Source organism: Poecile atricapillus, chromosome 4 (genome assembly GCF_030490865.1).
Source record: "Poecile atricapillus isolate bPoeAtr1 chromosome 4, bPoeAtr1.hap1, whole genome shotgun sequence".
Lineage (NCBI taxonomy): Eukaryota > Metazoa > Chordata > Aves > Passeriformes > Paridae > Poecile > Poecile atricapillus.
In genome coordinates, this window is record NC_081252.1 from 72,501,026 (window position 1) to 72,526,937 (window position 25,912).

Genomic DNA, 25,912 nt, shown 5'->3' on the forward strand with positions numbered 1-25,912 from the left:
GAACAGGAAGGAACTGCATAAGAATGAAGCCAGAATAACAATAAAGATGAAGATTCAGGTGAGGATTTTCTGCTTCAGCTCTTAAATACACTTTTTTTTTTTTTTCCCCCTACTGTCAGGAGCTAATGATTTATATATATATGTATTTAAAATCTTTACTTTCTTTCCATTACTATTTTGTTTAGCTCTTTAAAGCCCTTGACAGCTGCCCTGCTGACAGCCTCCTGCCAGCTGAAAGGGCAGGGGAAGGAGCAGAACCAGTGCTGTGACTGTGGCTGAGCCAAGCGTGTGACAGGGGCTCATCCCAGAGACAGCAGGTCCCAAACGCAGCACGAGCTCCAACTTCTCACTGCTAAAAGCTTTAATCCTACCCTTTCCTCTGTCTTTCTCAAAAAATGTGTTTCTGATATATCAAATTATTGATTCTTTCTGTGTATTTTGTATTACAGGGTCCCCTGCCACAGGAGAATTAATCCTGATTTATGCTGGTGTGAGTGACAGGAGAAATGAGCTCAGTGGTTTTGGGGTAACAGCTGTTGAAAATGTTTATTTGTGTAAGCTCAAGGAAATCAATTCCATTTCTGAGGCAATGGAAAAGCAGCTTACCCTAGGCAGCTCCCATCTGAGAAACCACCTTTTTCTGAGGGAATGGCAGACAAATTTTCTGCAGGATATTAACTGCTATTTACACCATTACACAGCAGTATTAAGAAACACATCAAGAAATGAGGTAAAAACCACCCAGAACTGTGTGGTAACACAAGAGTGACGTTTGAAAAATATAACACCACATACACCAATAGTCATTCAGCCATTCAGGATTATTTAAATATTAAAATTTCAAACAAAAAAAAGATAAAATAAAATCAGTTCATCACTTGAGGTCAAAATGCCTACATTTTTGTTTCCTAGCTGTCAAAACCCAGAATAAATAAAGGCAAATGGACTTGTGCTGAGGATATTTGAACAGGACAGATGCTAAGAAAACACTGGTGTATTTAAGATCAGCATTACTCACTTCAGAAGTTCACAGAGGAACAGCTGATTTTCACGTTCTGTTATTCCCAGTTTAGGCAAGCATTCAATTTGAGAAGGGAGCACAGAGGTGATTTAAATTTAATATCTCGATCTCATTTCAAGAGAAAGGCTTAAACGCAAACACAGTCAAGTTGAAAGTCTCAATGTTCTACTTGAATTCACATGATTTATGGCAGAGGAAAAACAACCCTGCAGTGTCTCAACAGCCTGAGAAATGCTGGTTTCATCTACATGGGCTAGAGGAACCCAAATGCAAACTGCAGACACTCAAACTAACATTAGACACTCAAAGTAACATTTAACACTCCAGCTGACATTCGACACTGGCATTCAGAGGAACATTCCAGCCAGGAATAAATCTTCCTTTGAAAAGTCCTAAATATGAAATAGGGCAGATACTGCATTCATCTTCAGCAGTATAATTAGACATACTGGACTGAACTCATGTTCTTACCCTGGATTTACGCAGTGCAATTGAAGCCCATCTTCAGTCCTCAGTCAAATGCCAAATATGCTGCTGAGAGGGCTCAAGTGGCAGCTCTTTCCCCGAAGAAATGCTGTTCAGATTGGAATTTAGATGCCCAAATCCACTAGTGAAAGCTTCTCAAGTAGTTTGAAGCATTTTTATCCATTTACAGAATCGCTCATTGGCTTTAGCGAGCTGTTCTTCACATTAGAAGTGCACTCATGTATTAACCATAATTCCATTTTCCCTTTAATAAATGGCTCTTTTCCTCAAGGTATTGAAGTCTCTACTGCCCAATTCTCTATATATTCACATCAGAACATGCAAGGTGAGTGTATAATGGCAAAATGTGACAGTCTTGTGCTCCTTCCTCCATGAGACCCCCACCCAGACTGATGACATTGCTTTGCAGACCAAAGTCAGTATTTGAGACTGGCTTTCATAAAACTCCCTAAATATGGGTGAAAACAGAACAAATGTCAACACCACGAGCTTCAAGAAGCTCCCTGAGAGTTTTTTATAAGCTGTCTAATCTTTACTTGCAGAACAGGAAGTAAATTTATTAAATTAACTAAATAACATTTATTAAACAACTAAACAAACTCTCTTATTTTGTCTGCTCTGAGGGAAAAGCTTGTCTTTATACAGTGGATAAGCCAATTAGAAAATAATTCCAACCAACCCCAGTAATAAATGTCCTACCCAACTTGAGAATTGAGAACAATTGAGCACAATCCATGAGAATTTTGGAGTGGATGTTTGTTTTCTGGACTGGAAGTTGTTTTCAAATTAACTAGGAGAATATTTAATATTTAATATTAAATGATGGCCCGGCTGCTGCTATCAATGAGTTAAAACCTCATGTCCACAGTAAAAAGGTAGATGATAGAAACATGTCTGGTCAAAACTGGGACAGCATTTTAACTTGGCAGTGATGTCTCAATCTGCATTAGTCTGTTAACAAAACAAAACAAAAAAATCTCATGGTGATGAAACAGAGACAATAGAAATCATAATATTTTTCCTGCTGCTATTTTTCCCAAGCTCATTCCACATGTCAGGAGTTAATGAAGGGTGATGTAATTCCAGAAGAGATGCTCAGCTTCTGTCTAGAACATTACAAAATTTGAAACTCAGTTGCTGTGATTAAAAACTTGTGTGCCCAAAATGAATTAATTTTTCTGCAACTTCATCCGTTTAACAAAAAACAGAAAATTATTTTTCTCAGGTTATTAATGCTTTCCTTTGCAGCCAAAGGAACACTTGGGCTTTTCATTCTGCCTTAGCAGTAAAATCTGGCTTCAGCAGCTCAGAGCAATTTGAAGAAACCAACTTAGCAGAGGCTCAAGCTGCTTCTGCTCTCACAGCACCAACGAGGGAACCACAGGAAAAAACCTCTGTCCCAAAGGGTCATGGCTGGGGATGTTTTCCAGCAGGGGAGAATCTTCATCCTCTCTCATTCCACCTTCCCAATAGGAATGGTGTCTCCTTGATTTTGGAATTTGGTGGGAAGAAGAGTTAATATTTAGCCATTCTTGTAAAACATCTTAATTTTTAGACATCTTGGGCCATTTTGCCTGCAGGTGCACAAACAGCTGTAACCTCTGCACACCAGGCTCCAGAGCTTCTTTCTTCCAGAAACTTCTTTCAGCTTATAATATCACCTCCACTGGTGGTATCCTCTTGGTATATCACATTTTAAGGGTTTTTTGGTTTGTTGGGTAGTATTTTTTTTAAGGTCCTAAAGTTCTGTGAATTTACTATGAGCAAAAATAGTCCTAATGGATGCAAATGGTCTCAATTCTCCCCCCTGCCTTTGTAGAAACATTTAAAGACTATGCAGAAAAACCTTTGGGATTCAGTGAAAATCACTAAATGTTTTGTTCCAAATCCAATCAATTGCACATAATTCTGAACTCCCTTCAAAGGGTGCTTGAACTAAAACAGTCATTCTTTGGTAAAACTCGGGCTAAAGCAGATAAAAGTGTTAAAGCAAGGGTATTCTAGTTCTTGAAAATCAAAGCATTCCTATCTAACCGTTTATATCTTAAAAAGGAAAATGTGTCAGCGTTTGCTAAATGGTGTGTTTCTTCAACAGTCAGAAAAACTTAATTAAAGAGAGTAATTACACACAATCCTTTATGTTGGTAGTATATGATCCTGCTTTAAACAGCTTTAGGGTTTAGAATTCTAATATATCTACTTTTTTCTAATAATATTACCTTATTTTTGTAAAAAAATAAAGGCAATCTATATTCCTTCAACCTAAGTAAAATACAAGATTTCCTTTCTATAGGGTCTAGATTTCATAGATCACATAACTCAGTCTGTTGACTTCCAGGTGGAAAGAATGATATAATGGTTTGTGTTGGAAGGGACCTTAAAGTTCATCCCCTCCCACTATCCCAGGGTGCCCCAAGCTCATCCAGCCTGGCCTTGGACACTTCCAGGGATCCAGGGGCAGCCACAGCTTCTCTGGGCACCCTGTGCCAGGGCCTGACACCCTCACAGGGAAGATAAACACAGAAAATTGAACATGAAAATTAATTTCCTTCATTCCTGGATGACTGGGGCTCTCTGATCACCAAAAAAAAAAAAAAAGGTTAACATCAAGAAATAACCAAGATCATATCATCATATCATCCAGCTATTGCATTTCCCCCTAATGCATGCATTAAATACAGTGTCAGGATTAACTTTATTTTCTCTTTTATCCATGGGCTGTTTTTATCAAATTTACAATGAATTTATTTTGGTTTTTTTTACCCAGAAAAGTCTGGTGGTTTTTATAACAGAGTTTATCAGCTGTTTACAAAAGAACCCTGGCATTTCCACATTTCAGCTTAAGGAAGGAAATGAAGAATATATCAGCTAAACAAAACTGAGGGGGATGAGTAAAACAGTTCCAACAGCAATTAGTCAGGGCATTATGTTTGATATTACACACTCCTGTGGGAAACACGACCAAGTTTCTAAAATATGCAAAAATTCCCACACAATTTCAAAAGATGTTACTAATACAGTAATTCATCCTGTATCTTTCCTCCAGATCATTATTGTTATTGAAGTAGAAAATATATATGGCTGAGGGTTGAGATTGATTATAAACATATATGACAGATTCAGGAAAATTCTTTCATAACAGGAGGAAAAAAATAAACAAATTGTGCCAGACATACGATCTGTATGTGAAATATGTGCCAAAAATATAGCTGTTTAAATAATATTTTTTTTCTCTTTGGTGGCTGAAAAGAAAAATGATCACAAAAAAAAAACTGTCAAGTTGATATCAAATAAATTCCTATTGGCCAAAGCCAGCCAACTTTGACAAATATGTTGACCTAAAAGTGCATTTCTTACCAGGAAAACATTCATAGGAGACATTTGACACAGCTTCTCTCAAGTTCCAGGTTTTCCCAGAATAATTCAAACCTATATTTATACAATATGCATTTCTGTATTGAACATCCCCAATGCACATTTGTTTGGAGGGGTCAGTAGATTTTGTGTTCAGTTTTATGGATTCATTCAGCACTTTTTGAGTAGCTCCCCCTGTTATTTTTTAAATAAACCCACTACTTTTACCTGCCAGCTTTACCCTTTGTTATCAAGGCTATTTTCTTAGTGGTTAGGTTAGTGTCTGACATCACCCCAAAAATTTAATAAGCTGTCTTATTTTTCAGTGCTCTTTTCATTGAAGATTTCGGCCTATTTTTCACAGAACTGACATTTTGCTGCACCAACCTGCCATTTTTCAGCCCCATACAGTCACATGCTGTAAATGCGGGTATATTTATCAAACCATTATCATCAATTACCTGAGAGCTCCAGCTTCACAGATATTTTATGAATTCCTGAGATTTTTCACAGCAATGACATGACAAAATACATGTCAGTGTGTTGTAAAATACTTGAAACAGCATAACCAAAAAAATGAGGTGGGGGGAAAAAAATAATCAGATTAAATACCACCTGCTCCTACCCTTATCCTGACCATCCTGCCTGTGCAGATCTACACAAACAGTTTTTTGGGAAGGAAATTTTCCTTTCAAGGACAGTATCACAAGAATCTCCAGGCACAAAGTGATTTCCACAAACCATTAAATGTTATTCCTTAAGATTATCCATGTGTTCCCAGTACATCTTCCCTTAAAATGCAACTCACTCCTGAAACAAGGGGTGTAAAGGGTTGCTTTAGGAAGAGATATTATTCTATGTCTGCATTGTTAAATAAGAGAATTCCATTGAATTACCTCAGCTCTTGCATGAGCTCTCTGATCCTCTTTTATTCAGAATTGCAGACATATCTACAAGGCCAAAAGGCTTGGACTTAACTCACTGAGGAACTGCCAAAGAAACCTGGATTACCTCGATGCCCATCAGAGCAAGTAACTGCAGAGCAGGGAAAAGATTAAGCAGAAATAGAAATTCTATTGCCTGATCAATCACAAGGAATTATAACAATCCTGACAGGTTACAAGCACAGATGATAATCTATTGTAAGACTCATACATGTGGGAGCAGTTTTAAAACCTAAACAAACCAGATCAGAGCTAAAGCATCAAGACAGGAGCAGATAAAGATGTTGAAGAAATAGTGATAATTTAAGGAAACACAATGAACTGTTAATACAAACCATTGAAAAACTTCACTTAGAACAGTTGTGTAAAAAGAGCAGCAGAAACTGTGAGGCAAAAAGAGTTCCCATGAAGTTTGGGGGAATAGGACACTAAAGGAAAGTGCAGAAATGCTTTACAAATGTATCCAAGGTAAGTGCTTGGGGGGAAAAAATAACCTCACATTCTGGTAGGGTTTTCAAAACAAAATTTATAAGATTTGTGGTCATTGTGGCAAAAAAAATTCTGGAATCACTTTCCAAATTGCTCTTTGACATAGAGCTTGAAATTTTCTGGATTTTACAGAGTAGAAACTGGACTGGAATTAGAGAAATTGAATAACAATTTACTTTCTTGCACTTAATTTGTCTGACATTCAGCCTATTGTAAGCAGGGTTTTAATTGCCACCTGTTTAGGCTTTTGGTTTCTTTGTTTCCTGTTTGTTTGTTTTTACAGGCAGATTCCTCCACCTTCACAGCAAGTATTCTGTTCTGCTGGTAAGTGCAGGATCTCATATATCTTATGAGAAAAATTTAATTAATTTGAAATTTTAATTCTGCCCAACTGTCTTCTAACACAAGGAAAGGCTCTCCTAGACATCAAGATGAAAAAATAATAATGATAATTATCATAGGCATGACAGAGCTGCAGAATGAGGCACAAACATGAAATTCAATTTAATCAGAAGAACTTCTTGAAGATAATTATTTATATAACAAAGATGTATTCTTCACTTGGTAATGAAGTTGCTTATGAAATGAAAGCAGAGTCTCAAGCCACAATACTCTTCCCTTATTTCTCTCTCCTCCACGCCTTCTATGAATCATCTCAACAAAGTCTAAATAAGTCCTTCTTGTAAGATTCAGATTTCCATTTCTTTAGGCACAGAAATATAGCTGGCCTTTTCTTATTTTCAAATCTGTATTACAACAAAAATGTCATTCTTAGAGTACAAGACATGAAGAAGAACACACAATGTTTTTACTTATTATATTGCTGAAGAAAAATTCGCACAGGAAGAATGAAAACAAGTTCAAAAACCTGTGCAGAAAAAGCTGTAGGGAAAAGGATCAGTGAGTAAAAGAAATAGATTTCTTCCTCCCTACTGTAATAACTTCTATTGAAAGCATCTGTATTATTTATTTGCATAAAATTGTTTTGTCCTTTTTTTGAAAACACTAAAAAAAACCCACTTGTGCCATCTAGAACTAGACTTAATAGTGTGCTCACATCTGGAAAAGGAAAATCAGTTTTCCAGTGTCTGTGTAATGATATAGTGGTACCTGGTTGTATCTGTAACTGTGTGTGGAACATTTGAAGGTGGTGTAATTGAAGAAATCAGAATAAAAGACCGTTGTACAAAGTACATGACATTTTCCCAGCAGCCCAAAGGAAGCAAGCATTCAGATATGTTGCTGTGCTATCTCAGTCAGATTGATTTTTAAAATACAAGGATTCCATATATTTTGCTCAATTTTAAAGAACGTGTCAAACATTTTTAAAAATACGATTCCATAGAATATATATACATATATAATATATATATTATTGAATATATATTTATAATATTCAAACCCCCAATCAGTTTTAGCTAAGTGCATTCAAACTCCTGCCCAACAAATGGGACAGGAGCTGAAAGGAGGGAGCTTAAATTCATGCATGAAAAATGAATCTAGGACTTGAAAAGGTGTAATAAAAATCATTCCTGAAGACAAAAAGTGTTTAAAAAGGGTTAGAAAATTTTAATGAGACCTTTATCCCTCTTTCAGAAGCCAAGGTGTACAGGGCAAGGGTCCTTTTTAACTGCTTTTTAGTAACTTCTGTCTTTTATATTTTACTAGATATACAAACTTCTAGTGTTTATTTTTCTGGAGGGGATTGCATCCCCGAGTTTTCCAGTGGAGCACCTGAGTTCCTCCCAGAATTCTCTGTTAGAAAATAAAACTTGTCCTGTTAAAGGTTTAGAGCTGGTAGGTAATGGTCTTGCAATCAGACTAAAAGGAAGGTAAATCCCAAAGAGATGGGGGCATCAGGAGCTGAAAACAACAGAATAGTGAGACCAAAGGGAAAACCTTTAAATGGCAGATTGAGATGAAGGGTGCTGAGCATTTCTTCAGCACCACTTTTCAGCTGCCAGTGTTCCAAGCTCTGTTTGTCCTCAGTCTCTTTCCAATGACAGTGAAAAACACGAGCATGACTTTGGAAACTCTTCCTAATAAAATCCATGTGACTCCTGACAGCGTTGTTTTCATGTCTTCGTCTTGGTTGGAAGAGAATCTAAGTTTTCCAGGCATTTCTTCCCTCTGGTTCTCATTAAAATCAACAGAAACATCTTCCAGTCCCATGAAACCACAATGAAAACTCTCCTCCTCAGCTATTCCAACTGCAGCGTTGCAGCTGGCACTTGTTAGCTTGGTCTAGAGCGTAAGGAGTTCTTGGAAGTTTATTTTATGGTAATAAAATCAGTTTAGCTATTTAAATGCTGCAAGTAGAGGTCAGCCAAGATGCAGCGTGTCCCATCTGTTGTGTTACAGTTACACGCCAAGAGAGCTCTCCATGCACACAGGATGGAAAACGGGAGCATCTCTGACAGACACTGCAAACTAAACTAAACTTGGGGAGCTCACACAGGTTAAGATCCAGCTGACCATGGGCAGTGGCTGCAGGATGTTATTCTTTTGCTGCAGCTTAGAAGAAAATATCAGGGAAACAGATCTTCAGCCTGCATGAGGTGGGAAATGCCAATGCTCCCCTAAGACACAAGTGCCACTGCTTGTCTCACTTGCAGAGAGACTTGATATGATGGTGTTATTACAAGGGAAGGATTTGATGTAAATGAAGCATTTCAAGCTCTCACCAGAAGGTAGCTGCATGCACACAACATCCCCTCTGCAAGAAACTGAGGGCAGGTTTAGAAGCTCACCACAGGAAAGAGCAGCGCTTTCTGTGGGAAAAGCTTTTGCCACTGACATGATTTTTGTCATTACAGTGGTTCACCATATGCAACTATTCATGACCTGTCTAAAAGACATTTTTTGCCCCTAATTGTCAAGGATCCACAGAATCACATCCAGAGTTGGAAGGGATCCACAAGGATCATCCAGTCCAACCCCTGGCCCTGCACAGACACCCAACAATCCCACCCTGGGCATCCCTGGCAGCGCTGTCCAAACTCTCCTGGAGCTCTGGCAGCCTTGGTGCCCATTCCCTGGGGAGCCTGGGCAGTGCCAGCACCCTCTGGGGAAGAACCTTTCCCTAATATCCAAACTAAACCTTCCCTGGGACAGCTCCAGCTGTTCCCTGGGTCCTGTCACTGTCACAGGGAGTGGAGATTGGAGCTGGCCCTCGGGAGGAGCTGCAGACCCCGATGAGGTCTGAGCTCCAGACAGAACAGACCAAGTGATATCAGCTGCTGCCCATACAGCTTCTCTTCTAGATCCTTCTCCATCTCCACAGCTCTTCCCCTGGATGCTTTCTAACACCTTTCTATCTTAAGCTATCCAAATGCACCAAGGGAGAGCTGCAAAGGTGGTACATCCCTACAAAGGTGCACAAGAGAGAAAGGGATCCTCAGTCAATGCATCCCACATATTTTTCCTGATTTCTCTACTTCAGCATGGCAATAAACTCTTTGTAAAATTCCCTCTCCCTTCTGTGCTGTCCCAGAGGGTGCAGACAATTGCCATCTAAAAGATGTAAAGGCAGAAGTTGGGTAAAATGTTGTCTTCTATGTTAGCAAGGTTCTAGCTATTTAAAATTAATCCTGGAAGTCTACTATGTTTACTTTTACTGGCTTAAATATAGTAGAGAGTAGGATGCATCTAATGGTTTCTAAATGCTCAAAGTTTTTTGCTCACTTGCATCTAGTCTACTATTTTAAGTGATATGCAAATGACAAGTCAACCAACAGTCAGAAGATATTACAGTTAAAATCCAGAAACTGGAACAAGGAGTCTGAAAGTCTCACTGATGAACCACTGATGGAAATACAATGATCCTTTTTCTCCATGGGTGAGAGAAACACAGATTCACTAACAGGATATTGCCTACAAAGTGGAAATCATATTAATGATTATATTTAAAAAGTACTTTGATTTAAAAAAAAACAACCAAACAAAACAAAACAAAAAAATCCAACTAAAACAAAACAAACAAACAAACAAACAAACAAACAAAACCAAAAAAATCCAGAAGAAAACACTCCAAACCCCCAAAACTGATGCAAGACAGCCATTTGGTGCTCTTGAGCACTAAAAAGTGTTTGAGGCAGGAAGCATCACTCAAAGAGAACCTGAGATGTTGTAGTTTAAAGTTCAGTCAAGTTAGAAGCCCTGGATTTACACCTGGTTGATGAACACTGATGTGTTTGTGAAGACAGAAGAAGATTTATCATTTTACCCCAACCAAGCATCTTGTTTTACACATTCACCTACAGCGTGTAAAATGCCAAACTCTTCTGTGTGAAACATTACAAAAAAGGAAGGAATAAAAATGGTTGTTCTTCTTTGAAGATGTTGGAAATAATTATCCTCTACAAGAAAAAAGACTTTATGAAGGCAGGTAACAACAAAGAATGGGATTGGACCCAGCAAAAACACTGGGGAAGATTTTTTTTGTATTTTAACTGTGATGCATAAAAATTATGAATCATTCAAATGATTGCTACCAATTTTTGAGTATGTTTGGGTAACACCTCATTCATTTGCCAATCAGAAGATTTCAAAAATGGGGACACAAATTCAAGTTTTCAGCAGAATCCTGAGTTTTATTAGAAATAAGACTAAAGTAAAAGATGATTTATGGCCAGGACATGGATGAGAAAGAAGGGAACTTCTGCAGCACATGGCAAAGACAGAAAGCTGTAAGGTAAGGGCGAAGGTAAAACTGTGCTTGCACATTTGCTCTCCAGAGCTCCTACTGCTGCCTGGCTTTTTGCCATCTCATTCTCTACATCATTTCAGATGGGAAAACTGCTATCAGCGACTTTCAGAAATGAAAATATATGGTGTGAATCAGAAATGCCTCTCTAATGCAAAAAGGGATGGAGAGGAGAAAAAAAAAAAGATAAACTTTTACCTGGGGTGGGAGAGGGAAATAATGAATACTGGAATATTACAGTACATTTGAAGGAGTCATTAACCTCAATTTTTAATTGAGCAGACAGTAAATAAAGGACTGACTGGAAATAATCAGATTAAAATAATGATTTATGGTCTTAATGCTTTTATCTCTAAGGCTTTTAAAAATTATGTGTCAGAAATTAGTGTAATTAATACTTACACTGATGTACAACCTTTTGTATAACACTGCCAGTGATCTCTTCATCCTATTTATTTATTTAGCAGCATCCAATGAAATGAGCAAAGGCTACAGGAATGCTGAGATATTTGTGTGCAAGCCAATGTACAAAATTTCATCTGCTTTTGCATTCTCTTATACAGACTGGGAATGTGAAGTGTTGCAACTTCCTATTTGTGTTATTTAAGTGTTTTACTCTCTTTAAACCAGTGGATGTTAAGGTAACTCAGTGATTAGCTGCAATACCATGCATGATTAGAGGTTTAATATTACATAATGTAAGAACTGTGGTCAGTAGCAGCTATTTCTACCTACACTTCAATTTTTATAATGGAATCCAATAAAATCACCAAATGTTTTTGTTCAAAGGGATGTCCTTTGACATTGTTATTACCTGAGAAGGGTCCCACAAAGCCTCAGTGATTTTCCTCTTCTGCATAAATTCTACAGCTATATTGGCATCCCAACAAGGACAACTATCCCAGTGAGGACTGAGCCAAATAAGGTATCATTACTGCTTCTTTCTCATTTCTCCCTCTCGTATTTAAAAATTTCTTTGTTCTACTCTTAACACACACTACTGAGTGCCTTCATGTTCCTTCTGACATTGCAGCAAGAACAATTTCTGAAATAAAAACGTATCCATGCCCCCTTCAGTCGCGTCACAAACAGTGGTTTCAGACCTTATGGCTGCTCTTACCTGTTGCCTTGGGCATGGTGATATTTCCAAATCCCTTTAAGCTATGAACAGCACAAATTGTGTCTCGGGAAGGTAACAGCTGATGTGCTGCCTGCTCTGCAGAGCTATGGTCAAAAGCTGTCCTCATTTCATTACAAATAAAATAAAAACTCGTTGTCCATTGATTGGTGCCCCAAAGGGTATGAGGATGAAATTACAGACTACGAGGAGACAGCAACACCACCACTTCTGGCTCTGTGATAAAAGGTTCTCATTACAAAGCAGTGACTTTGTCATCCAGATGTAATGACCCCATGATCAGGGTGATGGCAGCAGCCTTGCAGTTACTCATCTTTCAGAAGCAAGACCTGAGTCCTACAAACCTTTTGACCCCAAAAGTGCAGGTGTTGATAAAATCTTGACTTTCCCTCCCCTCTCTATCTTGTGCTTTTTCAAGCATAACATATTGCAAAGAGATTAAGGCTTACAGAACCACTTTTCCTCAACTTTTGAAGTCTTGGAAGCACTTCAGGATCATCAAAACAGGAGTTTTATAACCTGTGTACTATGAAACTAAACTTACTGTTGAGATTACACTTTCATGCTAAAATCGGTTTCTCAGCTACTTAAAAGTTTCTTAAGAAGTTCTCCTCAGGCTGATGTTCCTCCTGCCTGCTCTGAGGCCGTACAAAAAACTTTCTGGAACTTTGAAGAAAATCCACTTAATTGTTTTATTTGATTTTCAGAGAGCCCAGCTTGGAAATAAAGCAGTGAAACCAATGCTTTTTCATGCTAAGCCATGGAGTCAGCACTCCTTTATTATCATCAATATTTCATAAAAGATTTTCTAGTGAGGCATGATCCATCCATTTGTTATAATGTTATTCTAACAGAATAGTGAGGTGGTTGGTTTTATCTTTGGAAATTTAATTAAGGTAAAAAATAAATTTTCAAACTCTAGGGAAAAGTTGTTATTAGGCTTATGGTATTTTACTCAGTAATATCTAGATATTGTCTGAATGAGCTTGCTGCTCTTTTATCTCATTAGGCTTTCCAAAAATCTTCTCCTTCAGAACTGAGCTCTAATTTTTACCTAGGATAATTCTGACTGAGAATACTTTCTTTCTGGATCCATATCTACATAATATGATGATTTTTCTTCTTGAATCCATGGGTTTTCAATAAGTAAAACACCAAAAAAAAAACCATGAGAAAAAAAAAAATCTAGCCCTATACATACCTGACATTCAGCAGCAGTATTACAAGCAGAAATGAATAAATTCACTGAAAATTCACTCTAGAACCTTCTCTTACCCCAGCAGCTCTCCCAGATTCCTATTTCTCACAGCCTGCTCTGTGTCCATTCATACCATCATCCTGATTGCTTTTAAAATCTCCCTCATGCAATTCTGCAGCAAAAGCTTCCAGCGAGAAATGAGTATTTTGTTCAAACAACTGTCCTGGGGGAAACAAAGACATGGTTTATCTGACTCTACTGCTTATCTTGAGGATCTGCTTTGACAGAAAAATATTTTAAAGCTGCACAGGCCGTTCAAGGCTGAGACTATTGGTGTCAAAACACAACTACAAGTTATTGAACCAATCCAAAATGGCAAAAGGTTCATTGTATTTCTGCAAACACCTGGAATTCTAGGAAAACCCACAAAAGAAGCAATGTGGGATATATCTAGGACTGGTTTACCATAACCACTATGCTTGTTAGAATCCAGCTAATGGGATAGAGAGGAAAAAAATGGGGTAAAATCCACTACAATCCACAGATTGCATCAGTTGGAGCAACAGAGACACTCCAGCACAATTCCAGTGTACCTTGATACTGGGATTTAGATGCATATTTTGTTCTGGATTACTAAATTAATAATCATTTTTATTATTCAGTGGTCTGTATTTGAATATTTGACATGTATATTTTGCTTGCAAAATCTTTTAAAATCAAAACTCCCATAACTTTAGTTCAAGATGATGAGATTTCTAGATAAATGATTAGAATTTCTTCTTTTACATCAGCTCAAAAACCCATCATTAGACATGCCATTCTGTACTCAAATCTTTGACATGTATTTTCTCTGGATATCGACTCAGTTTTTGAGCAGGTCTGAATGCTCTCCAATATTTCAAACTCACTATTTCCTTGTAAATTATTTGTTTTTCAGTTTCCTCAGAAGTACTTACAGCTTTCACTAAACTTTCTGAATTCTTAGTTCTTCCCCTCAGTATCTGCCCTGAATTGTTAGTGACAAATTCCCTTTTTCTACAATAATTAGAGCTGTTTAATTTCTGATTTTATTGTGACTTTGGAACAATAGCATAGATTCCTGTATTTCACCTTTTCATTCCCCCCATTCCCATTATTTCTCTCACACTTTGTGCTCCAGGACAGGCTGTTTAATTCAGCTCTTACAGTGTAAGATGCTCATGGAAAAGCACAATGTTTAATATTTACTGATTGAAATATAACCCTGCTAATACATCACAGAACCAAAGAAAAGATGCTGAACTTTTTACAGAGTAACAAAATGTTCACCTGTCTTCAGTAGCAAAAATTTATCCAACATGCAGATTTTAGAAGACAGATTGAGGTACCCATTTTAAGGAAGAACAAGAGAAAAACATCAGTGGTGGTTAGGGCACAAATAAAACACTTCCAAATAGGATATGAGAGTAAAAAAGAAAGAATGAGGGTAATTAGGTGAGGCTGTATAGAAACCATCCTTTCTGAACATCCAACATTCCAGATGTTGCTATACTAAGGTTACAAATCCAAACAACTGGTTTGGAGGAGCCAAATGAATAATTTATGCAATAAATTAAAAAAAAAAAATACCAAGTGCTCCTGATTACATTATTAACAAGTTGTAAATCACACAGACTGGGGTGTGATCACATTGTAAGGGACAGAAGGTATAAATGGATACTAGAGTTTGTAGGAGTCCCGTTATTTTGGGAAAATGTGGATCACACAGCGCAGAGCATGGTCAGACTGAAGTGAGTCCCCTAGAAAAATATTTGTAAATATTTGTCAAATATTAGTGATTAAAAAGGAAGTAATTTGATTTTATCTCTTTTAAAGAGGTCTCAAATATGCATGGTTAAAAGTTAATTATAAAAAAAAAAAAAAATCAGGTAACTGGAAAATATTGGGAAATTATTACAAATAAATTTCACTGCAAGGAGATAACCAGGTATTTCTCATGAAAATAAGTAATAGAGAACACATAAAAATGTGAAAGATTTAGGGAAAATATGTGAAGTGGCTGCATTACCCTTTTGTTGTTTTGTAGGAAGTTCTCCAGCATTTTTTTCCAATGTGTAAAACCACATGATAAGTCATTTTCTAATGAATGATGACCTCTAGGAAATCAGATTACAGAACCAGCACAGCACTGGCTTAATGTTTACAGTCCCAAAGCTGGAAATGCTTTTAAGTTGACATGGGAGATTCTGCAGCAATTTCCCATTTAGGGTTTTTTCAAATTTAATTTTTAATCTTGTACTCTCCTGGGAAGGAATGAAAACATCATCATTACCCACAAGTTGCTAACTTCATGTAGCATTTGCTTATTATTTAAATTACAGAAATACGTGTGAACAAATAAAATTATCCTTCAACCCCGTTGGTGTTGCTATGAAATGTAAAAGTGTAGCATGCTAAGAAAAAAGGGACAAATGAATAGAAAATGATTACTCAAGAGAAAAAAGGGACAAATGAATAGAAAATGATTACTCAAAAGGATGGTAACAGTCTGACTCTGTTCTGTGCTTGTTTTCTCAGGTGTTTATAGGTAGGAAGAAATTTTGGAAGCAGCCACATTGCCAAAGCAGCCAGGAGATAAAGAAGCTCTTCCCCCTTCCAGACATCCTGGGTTCCTTGGTTTCACTAGAAATCTGCCAAGGGCAGATGTTGAGGGATCAGAATCTGCTGTAGCCAAGTTCTCCATGTCAAGTTGTTTCTTTTCCCCCCTATTTCTGTGTCAACAATGCAGTTTATAGATGACAGGTTCTGAACTGCTCCCTCTCACAGCAGACCCCAAGCCTTGGAGATGGACCCCTTTGGACAAAAACAGCCTTGACAATGCAGACACTGAGTATTTACCTCTTTAATAACCTACCTTCTTCAGTGACAGGAACACAAGAGGCTGCAAAAGTCACAGAGCAGCAGCTTTTCCTGTGTTTTACCTTTTCTAAGGCACTTAGATTCCATTTCAGCATTAATCAAGACACCACAAGATGAAATCAGCATGGATCCCAGTGGAATGCCAATATCCAGTGGTTAAAGTCAGTAAAAAAGGCAGGATAAAGAATTCACCCATGACACTGCATTACCAGAAAGTTTTATCCTGAAAGAACTGGAGTTCATTTTGCCTCAAAGGCATTTACCCCTCCAAGGAAGAGAAACACATAGGATGTGGCTGCAGGAGGGACTCAGGAACTTCACTCAAAGAGTTCCAACTTTTCATTGCCTCACTGCTAACAATTGGTCTTGTGGCTTTAGCTGTGCCAATACACGCCTGATGTTTGCTAGGAATCAGGAACATCTGCTCCCCACATGGGAAGAAAGGCCTGGGATGGAAATTAAAACTGAGCAGATGAAACGCCCGGACACAAAGGTATCTCACAGCTTTAATTTCAAATAAAATCTCTCTCAACTTGAAGAGCTTGAATTAAACTAATCCATGACCTTCTTAACACTCCTTGATTAGAAGCAAGGATTACCACCTCCTAAATAGTGCTTCTTATCTAGCTTAATGTCAGCTAAAAGAAAAACACAGAGCCAAAGCTGATCAGTCTGTAAGAGTAAACCCCGGGATGTACACATTTTTCAGGATGCAAGTTGGATGCAGAAGCTATGATAGAATATCGACACTTTTTCTCCACCATCAGAAGCAAACAGCTATAGGTGTGTACTCTGTTGAAGCAGCAGTGTCACTTAAACAAAAAAGAATAGAACATCACATGTATGTGTGAAAAAATCAGCAGGAACAGTCTTTGTTCCTTGGAAAAAAAAAGTTTCAGAAATAAATGAGCCAAATTTTTTTTCTTTAGGCTTCTTCCTCTGGGTTTTGTCTGTCTTAAATTAAAATCTGTCAGTTCATGAATTTATCCAATATTTAGAAAAGCACAAAGAAAACACTGCCATCTATTCCTTATGAAGGCCACCAGTGCCTCCTGGAAGGGAGCTGAAGTGCCACATGTGAGCTCCCAGCACTTCATCGACCTCAAGTACATTGCAGAGTTACACAGATGATCTTCTCTCCCTAGGAGAAAGTCTAGTTTTGCATTTCTTATGAAGCAAATACTCTTTGTGGCTTTCTGAGAGTTATTTCTGGAAAGAAAAAATACTGGTTTGGGTATTAGTTCTGTTAATGCTGATGTAAATTGAGATTGAATCCATTGTTGACCACCAGAGTAAAATCTTCTTTCATAATTTTCCCCCTTTTCTCTCATTACCAAATGAACTAAGAAGGGGTCACTGAGCAGACCCAGCTGCTTGTTTTGTGTGCTGTGCATACTGAAAAATGTTTTTTTCTCCCCTCCTGTTCTCAGCAGGCAAACCCTTTCCACATTTATGATGTGGAAGATTATAATCAGTCTGAATTAGGGAGCTCCAAATAATACAATCCTTAGGAAATGAAAGGTAGCCTGCATTGTGTCTCATAAAGAAGCTCAAACTCTTTTCTTCTTTTTCTTTTTTATAAAATTAAAAAACCCCAAGCCCCTAAGTGCCCAAAAGCAACCCCATTATCCTCTTCAAAGTGGCAATTACATGGAGAAAATTAATAAAGTCTCCTGCAAGCTGAATGGACAGAGAGACCATAAACCAAAACCAGAATGGTGCTGTTAGATTTCATCTGCTACAAATTACCATCCAAGCTTACGATATTGTTGATGTGCTTGCACTATCATCAACTTTAAATCATCATAAACTCAGTTCTTCCACTGGCCAGGTGTTCTTACAAGGCAACTGATTATTTGTCATGTCTCCAGAAATCTTTTAATTTTGTTTGAGGTGAAACTGAGAGATTAAAGTGGGCTCCACAAAATTCTTCATTAAAATCAATTCATGCAAAATTGGTAAGACACTTTTGAAAAGTTCATTTTTAGGTGCTTTAAATGTGGTGATTCATCAGCTCATACTGGAGAAGAAAAAACCCTCCATTCATGTTTTGTTGCAAGTAAGAATAATGCAACTAACTTAAACTCTTGTAAGTGTTCACAGACCACCAAAATGGTGAAATATTTCCATAAAAGCATTAAAACTCCTCCAACTGAACCAACTAGTAGAAATCTCTTGGACTTATGTCCACCCTTTTGAGAATGGAAAGTCTGATCCAGTCCTCTATAATTTGAATTCCAGCTGAACAGCCTGCTACCATGGCTCTTAAGAGTTTAGTGGATGCTGAATTTCATCTACCAGGAAAACCTCTTGGATTTAATGATTTAATTTTTCAAGAAGCAGTTCAGAGGACGAACAGTTAAACCAAGGAACCTCTACTAAACAGAATAATGAAAATTAATTAATTAGCTTCCTTATAGTGCTCTGATAGATGCATTGAATAAATCTGAGCTGATTTATCAGTCAAGTGCCTTTGTGTGGCAGGTATTAGAATTATCTGTCATTAACCTTATGCTACTAATGAAGGTGCTTGGGTAGAGAAGTTCAATGACTTCCCAAGGTCACATCAGAAGTTGGCATTACAACTCAGGCATTTACTTTCAGTCATTAGACACAATTTTTCAATAACATAAAGGGATTCATAAAGCAAAGATCATGACCTGGAAAGGCACCATCACTTCTCTAACCTCAGTTTTAGAAGACAGAAAAAAAACCTGAGAGATAGCTGTGAAAAAATATTCCAAGGAAAAGAGTTACCCATCCAAGCCTGGAGTGGCACCATCTAAATTCTGCTTTATTATATTATTATGTTTTACCCCCAGAATGCCTGACAATTTGATTTATTTTGTATGATTTACATTACAGTTAAGTGATACCTCACTCTGTTTCCAACAAAAGCCATAGACAAATCTGGTTGTCAGTAAATGTCTTCAAAATGACAATCCATCTTTGTTGTTATTAATGTTATGGTAAGAGGTGGGAAAGGGAAAATATTATATAATGAAAATAGCTTTTGAGAGAAGACTTAAATATTCTGCAATATGGACTATAAAAGAAACTTAACCTCCTTAAGGCTGAAGCTGACAAAATATATTTTTAAAAATGTATTGGCTGCACAGAGAAAATTCTGCCATTTGTATTCAACAAATATCAAGAAGTGCAATTTTTTTCCCCCACAGGACAGAAAAGTGTAGGTTTAGTATAAAGAAATATTAAAACATGTATTATTTTTTCCTGACCTTTTGACAGGCTGCCTATTGAGCCTGGTAGGACATCCAAGAAATTCAGATTCAGATTTCAAAATTAATGATTAATACTACAGACTTTTCACAGTATTGAACTGGCAGCGCCAAATTCCTCTAACATGAGCAAGTGCAACTCCACGCACTTCAGCAGAGCTGTGTTTGCATATCTTAGCAAGCAATTCTGGCCCTGTGCCTGGGAAAGCATCTTACATTTCATAGTCACTTGATTATGTCTCATCTTTAAACCACACTTTACTATTTGCAAGATACTTGACCCACAAAACCAGAGAAGTCCATCTGCTGAGATTCCATTGTGCATCGGTAAGTAAAAATGATGAAACTATTTGAAGTGGAAAATCTAGTATAAAAGGGACATAAATATATTCCAAATACGTATTTGCTTCTGCAGACTGATGAACTTGAAATTTGGGGTTAAAAATTTCACTTGCACTAGAAATTCATTTCTTCAAGATGCTTTTTACCTGAACCAGAAATAGCTCATACAACTAAAAGGGACAGATCCACTTAGAAGAACCCATCCTTGGAGAAAAATAAGAATGCACCCACAAGCCAATACCAGCTGTCACAGACATACAAGATTCAATCAAGAATCTGCTCCTAATAGTCTGGAACAACTTAAATGGAATAAAAGTATTAGGTATTAGGCCTGAGACACCAACATTGCTGCTTTTCAGTGGGGTACAGGACAACCACATGTCAAAAAAATCATTAACCAACCTCCAGTTTGGTCTAAAATACAAATCTAATGTAATGCTAGGCTTATAAAACCAAGACTAAATAACTAAATCTGCTCATTTTTTTGGTTTCATAGAATCACAGAATGCCCTAGGTTGGAAGGGACTTTGAAGTCCATCCAGTTCCACCCCCCTGCCATGGGCAGGGACACCTTCCACTAGCCCAGGTTGCTACAAGCCCTGTCCAACCTGGCCTTGGGAACTTCCAGGGATGGGGCAGATTTTCTGGGGGTGTCAGGGTTTTACCATGCTCACAGTAAAGAATTTCCTCCTAAGAACAAACCTAAATTCTCCTTCTGACAGTTTAACAGCATTACAGTTCTTTATTCTTCCCATCAAAATTGTGGGTTTTTCTAGCAGGGAGTTTTTGGTGGTTTTGTTTTGTTTTTTTTTAACTATACCCCTAAAAGATATTTTTCCTCTTTTTATGCCATTACCTCCTTTGGAATTTTTAAAATATCTACTTAGCTATTTTTAACTTTTTAATAATGCTATTAGACCTGTCATTGCAACACTTTGTCGCAAATCTGTGGAGGATGTGACTGCTATAACACTAACCCCACATATGTTCACTGCATATAAGCCTACAGCTCCACTGCCACTATAACTACAAACAAAACATTGTGGAGGGGTTTTCCATTTGTTTAGGGTTTTTTTTTTCCCTCTCTTTATTACCTACCAGCTATTTCCTTTTTCATTGCCACAGCTCCAGTCACAAGGAGGCAGCAATAAATCTTTGCATATACACAGGGGCTGGGACTGAAGGGTGCTGACAGCTCTGTGATCCTCTTGCAAAACAACAGCAATAAACCTTAATGGATTCAGCATTGTACAGGAATTTTAGACCCTCAAGACCTTCCTTCAGTCACCTACAAGTTAAGTACTGTAGCAAACACCTCATTTCCAGAGCAGAATAAGGTACCTTGACCCCCTCTTTGGTACATGGCAAGAATGAGATGCTCCAGAACATTTGAAAACTCACACCCACTGCAAAAACACATCCAGACACTTATTTTATCAGAGAAATATCCAGATTTAGCCAATATTAACTAAGAAACCCTTACTCTTTGCCTCAGCTCAGGCTCTACAGAATTAGGATGAGTCCTGTTTTAACATAAGACATGCAGAGGTGTAGTTCAGTACCTGTCAGATCAGCAGTTCCCTAATTGCATTTCCCTTTGCTAAACAGCACACTGTGTGACAAGAAAATATCTTGCAAAGGGGCTACAAAGCTTTCAAAACATTGCTAGTACAGAAAAATGCCACAGTTATTGAACAAATCACCGAGTTATATTTGTCTTTAAAAACACAAGCATTTTTCATAGTTCTTGGCCTGCTGGAGGGCAAACCGAGATGAACTTCATCATAATTTTGTTAGATGTCCATTCCATGAGTATCCAAGGTTTATTATATTTATTTTATATATATATATATAAATATATATATAATATATATAATATATATAATATATTTAATATATAAATATAATATATAAATATACAACATATAATATATTATATAACATATAATAAATAATATAATATTTATTATATAATATAAATTATATAATATGCATAATATTTATATAATATATAAATATTATATATTTATCATTATATTTTATACTCTTTGTGGTAGAATAAAGTTATTTCAGTATCATCTCAGATGACCTTTAATTATCACTGGTTGACTTTACAGTGTGTCTCTTCAGAAAGAGCAGATACTATAAATATATATATATATTTATATATTAATATATATTATATATATTATATATATATTTACATATAATATATATATATATATATATATATAATATTATATATATATATTTATATATGAAATACAGACCATACCTGTTCTTAAGGTTGTGCCTTCTCTGTAGGTCCTTTTTCCTATTTTAGTTCAGACTGACAAATAAATAATTCTAGAGCAGTCCTTGGCCAGGACTAGATTGTGAAGCACAGATTTGGCTTTTTATTCAACAGACATTCAGCTCCATTGTGCTGTTAGTGAAGCTGAACTGAAATTTGCTTCTTGTCACTCATGTCTTTTGACAAACTGCTGGACACACCATTTCTAACACGCTCAATTGCTTTAATGAACTACTAAAACACAGCGCTTTCCTCTGCCCATCATCCAAACATTTCCTGGGCAATCACCAGCATAAAATTGACCAAAACTCCTGGAACAACACCTCTAACATTTCATCCAGTATATAACTTTTCCTGCCTCTCCTCGAGGTGCCAGATGGAAATCTGACCGTGTCCATAAGGTCGCTTACCTCCACTAACTTGTTGGCGTGTTCACGGAAGACCTGAGCGTATTCCTTCACTTCTTTCTCGTTCCCGCTTTTCGCGGCCTCGATGAGAACCAGCAGTGGGACGTTGGTCTCCAGGAATGAATCTGATATGTGATCCATCACTGCCTTCCGGAGCTGTGACACAAGAGAGCAGACCAGTAAATAAATAAAAGTAAATAAAGGACATTTATCGGCACACCATCCCACTCTTCATATTTAAGCATTGATGTGCTGCATCGTGCAGAATTATGTGGGAATTTGGACTTTTTGCTTTCTTTTCTCCAATATTTCCACCAAGAAAAATTAAACACTTGAGGGCCTAGGCTCTGCAAACCCCTCCTGGGATTTGTGCTGACATACACCTAATCCTGCTGGCCTGAATGGACCTGCACAGAATGACGGTGATAACTCATGTAAGACATAGCAAATTGATGAGTATTGAAAGCTCCACACTGCTTGAAAAAACAATTCAGCTCACTAAAATGCCAAATATGGATTAAGGAGCTTAACTCCAAGCAACCATTAAAAATATTAGCCAGAATATTTCTAAGCCTTCTCTAATTCCTCCAGTGAACAGTATTCCATGCAATAATTAATATTTTGTGTAGCAGATGCCTTGTGCTTTGTATTCCCATTCGAATAGCTTCAAGAAGTATAAACAGAAAACCTTTTTACATTTTCCAGGCAGATTAGAAAATATACTACAATTTATTCTAAAGGAAGAAAAAAACACCTTAGAAGTTACTGAAGATTTAACACCTCTTACTCCATATAAACATCTATTTGAAACAATATTACTGTAAAAATGATGTCACTAAACACTTTGCCACCTTACTAATGACCACTAATCAAACTTCACTAAAATTTGAAAGACAGCCAGAAAGATGACTGAAATCTTAAACCTACCTGAAAGCTTAATTACTCTGTAGGATTGTGGATCAGAAACATCTTGATTATGTTTTTTCCAGCTTTGGGTTGTTAAGAATGAAAAACTGTGGGCTCAAACAGAAGCTAGGAGCTATTCAGCTTGGAGGCTTGGGTAGCCATTAGTCTCTTTAAACCATGCATTTTTAGTTAGATGAGGCATCCAGACAGATAATTTTCTCTATTCTGTAGCCCAGACAAGAAAGCTTTAGCTAGACAAGGTGCCATCAAAACACCCAATCACACTGAAAACTGGCCTATTGTCAGACATTGCAAATACATAATCCAAGATGCATCTGCTGTTTGATGGCAGCAATTCTCAGCTCTATTTGAATAAGGGGAAAGCTAACTTTGAATATTTTCCTTCATTCCGTGAGTGGAGCAGTAAAAACAAGCAAAGTAAAATAGCATATATGCGCTTTCAGGAGGTATTCCTTTTATTTCCATCACAACTGATGCAGTCAATGCATTAAGCAGTTCTCAATCCTCCTTAAAAATTAATTCTACTCAGATTCAACCTGGAAAGTTTTTTTTCCGCTTTCAAAATGATTAAAGGGACTCAGAATAGCTAACTCAGTAACACATACAAACAGGGGGAGGAAAGAAGACAAAAAGAAGAAAAGAATCATCTATCAGAGACCTGCCAACGGTTTGGAAGCTGGTGTGTGTTTGCTACCAGCTATTACATCTCCATCTTGTACTCTTTATTTTTTCTCTCATCAATCTGCTGCTATCCACTTGCTGACTCTTATTTTATTCTTACATTAAAAGCTCTTTCAGACCACGCTTTGGGTCTATTTGCACAGTATCTCACACAACGAGACCCTGATCTATGAACAGCTTTCATAGGCACCATCTCAATATAACAACTAATATTGTTCCAAGTACATCAAAACGTTGCAAGAAGAAAAAAAATATCGTAAGATTCTCAGTGTCAGAGAATAGTGCAGGAGCACCCTGCATTCTATGGTGGATAGATTTCCAGTCAATATTTATAAAAAAAATTTTAACTTAAAAATTCAGACACATGGTGGGATTCTTGGTGTTGCTCTGTGCAGGAGTTGGACTCAATGATCCTTGTGGGTCCAATTCAGGATATTCTGTGATTCCCACTTAAATCAAGAGTTATACCTACAGCCAGCATTAAGGAAGAAATACTGCCAGAGAAGGTGCATCATAAATTTGCATCATTCTCCTCTGCAGACATCCATTTCCCAGGGCTTGCTGGCAAATTCTCGGTCAGGTGCCTTATTTGTGTGCCCATAGTCAGACTTTGATGCCCCTTGTACCGAAAAAAGCCAAATGGCATCATTTCCAAAGGAGCACATGAAACTTTTAAAAATCCATTGTGGCTTCCAGCTCATTCTCAGTGAAAGATCCTTAAAAACTTCTGCTTGCTCAAGTTCAGCGTGTGCCAGTGAAAACCTACTGCCCACTGCACTAAAAAAACCTTACTTTAAATGCTAAATGAGCACCGACACTTTTCTGTTTGTATCCTGCCATAAGGAGGGATCTGTTCCAAAGGATTGTATTTATTCAATGAACAAGCAATTCAATTTTTAATCTAAGGTAATGTGGTGCTATAGATCGGGTTATAACAATATGCCCCGTGGAATTGTAACAGTAGTCTCAGGATGTTCAAGTAAGCAGCTTATTTTCATCAAATAGCCTACAACCACATACCAGAAATCAATAAAAAGGACAGCAAGAGCATCAGCTAACCAGCAATTTGGGGGTTGTAAATATACAGTAGAGCTCTTTCTGAATCAAAATGAATGAATGAATAAAATGGATATCTTGTTTCTAATGGTAACGGTGTGTTGTTGTCTGAGGTTCATAATTGCAGCAGCTGAAAAAAAAAATCTGAATTCTGACTGTCACCAGTTTAATAAATACAAAATTAATACATTCTATTTTTCTTCTGCTGTGTTAATCAGAGATGTCAGTAGAATATTTCTACCCCCCTCCCTTGTAAGCAGGCATTATAATTTCTTTAGGAATTTGTTATCTGAGTTTTAGGATGCCCTTGTGTTGAAGTTGAAAGGTAGAGTTAAAGGGTTTTACGTACGCAATGGACCACAAATTTTTCCATCCTTCACCACAAGCTGTAAAGAACGACTTGACAAAATCATTTGTTAAATGTGACAGCAGTATGATGGCAAGACATTCATCCCAGAGCTCAAATGGATACATGACAAGGTAATATTAATGGCACAAGACAAGACATTTAAAAGTACTGGTTCACCATTACCAGTCTATTTGATCCAATTAGGGCTATTCATCAAGGTAAATAACTACTGGAAAAGCAATCCTGTGTCCTCCTGGGCATGCTGCAACAAAGTCCAGTCTAAGTGATGGCTTGTGCACCCAGAGATCTCAGTTTCATCCAGGTAATGTCAGTTCAGAAGGGAATGGGAGAAGGCTGTGACCTGAATTTGAATGGTCACAAAGCA

General features: G+C 37.3%; 1 protein-coding gene across 2 annotated transcripts in view; it reads right to left on the minus strand.

Moving 5' to 3' along the window:
* CTNNA2 (catenin alpha 2) overlaps positions 1–25,912 on the minus strand; it is a 466,335-nt gene that overhangs the window by 75,868 nt on the left and 364,555 nt on the right. For both annotated transcript variants that reach the window (XM_058838585.1, XM_058838586.1), the window contains exon 9: positions 22,518–22,670. In XM_058838585.1, the coding sequence (XP_058694568.1) occupies positions 22,518–22,670 (153 nt within the window). The remainder of the gene's footprint in view (positions 1–22,517; positions 22,671–25,912) is intronic.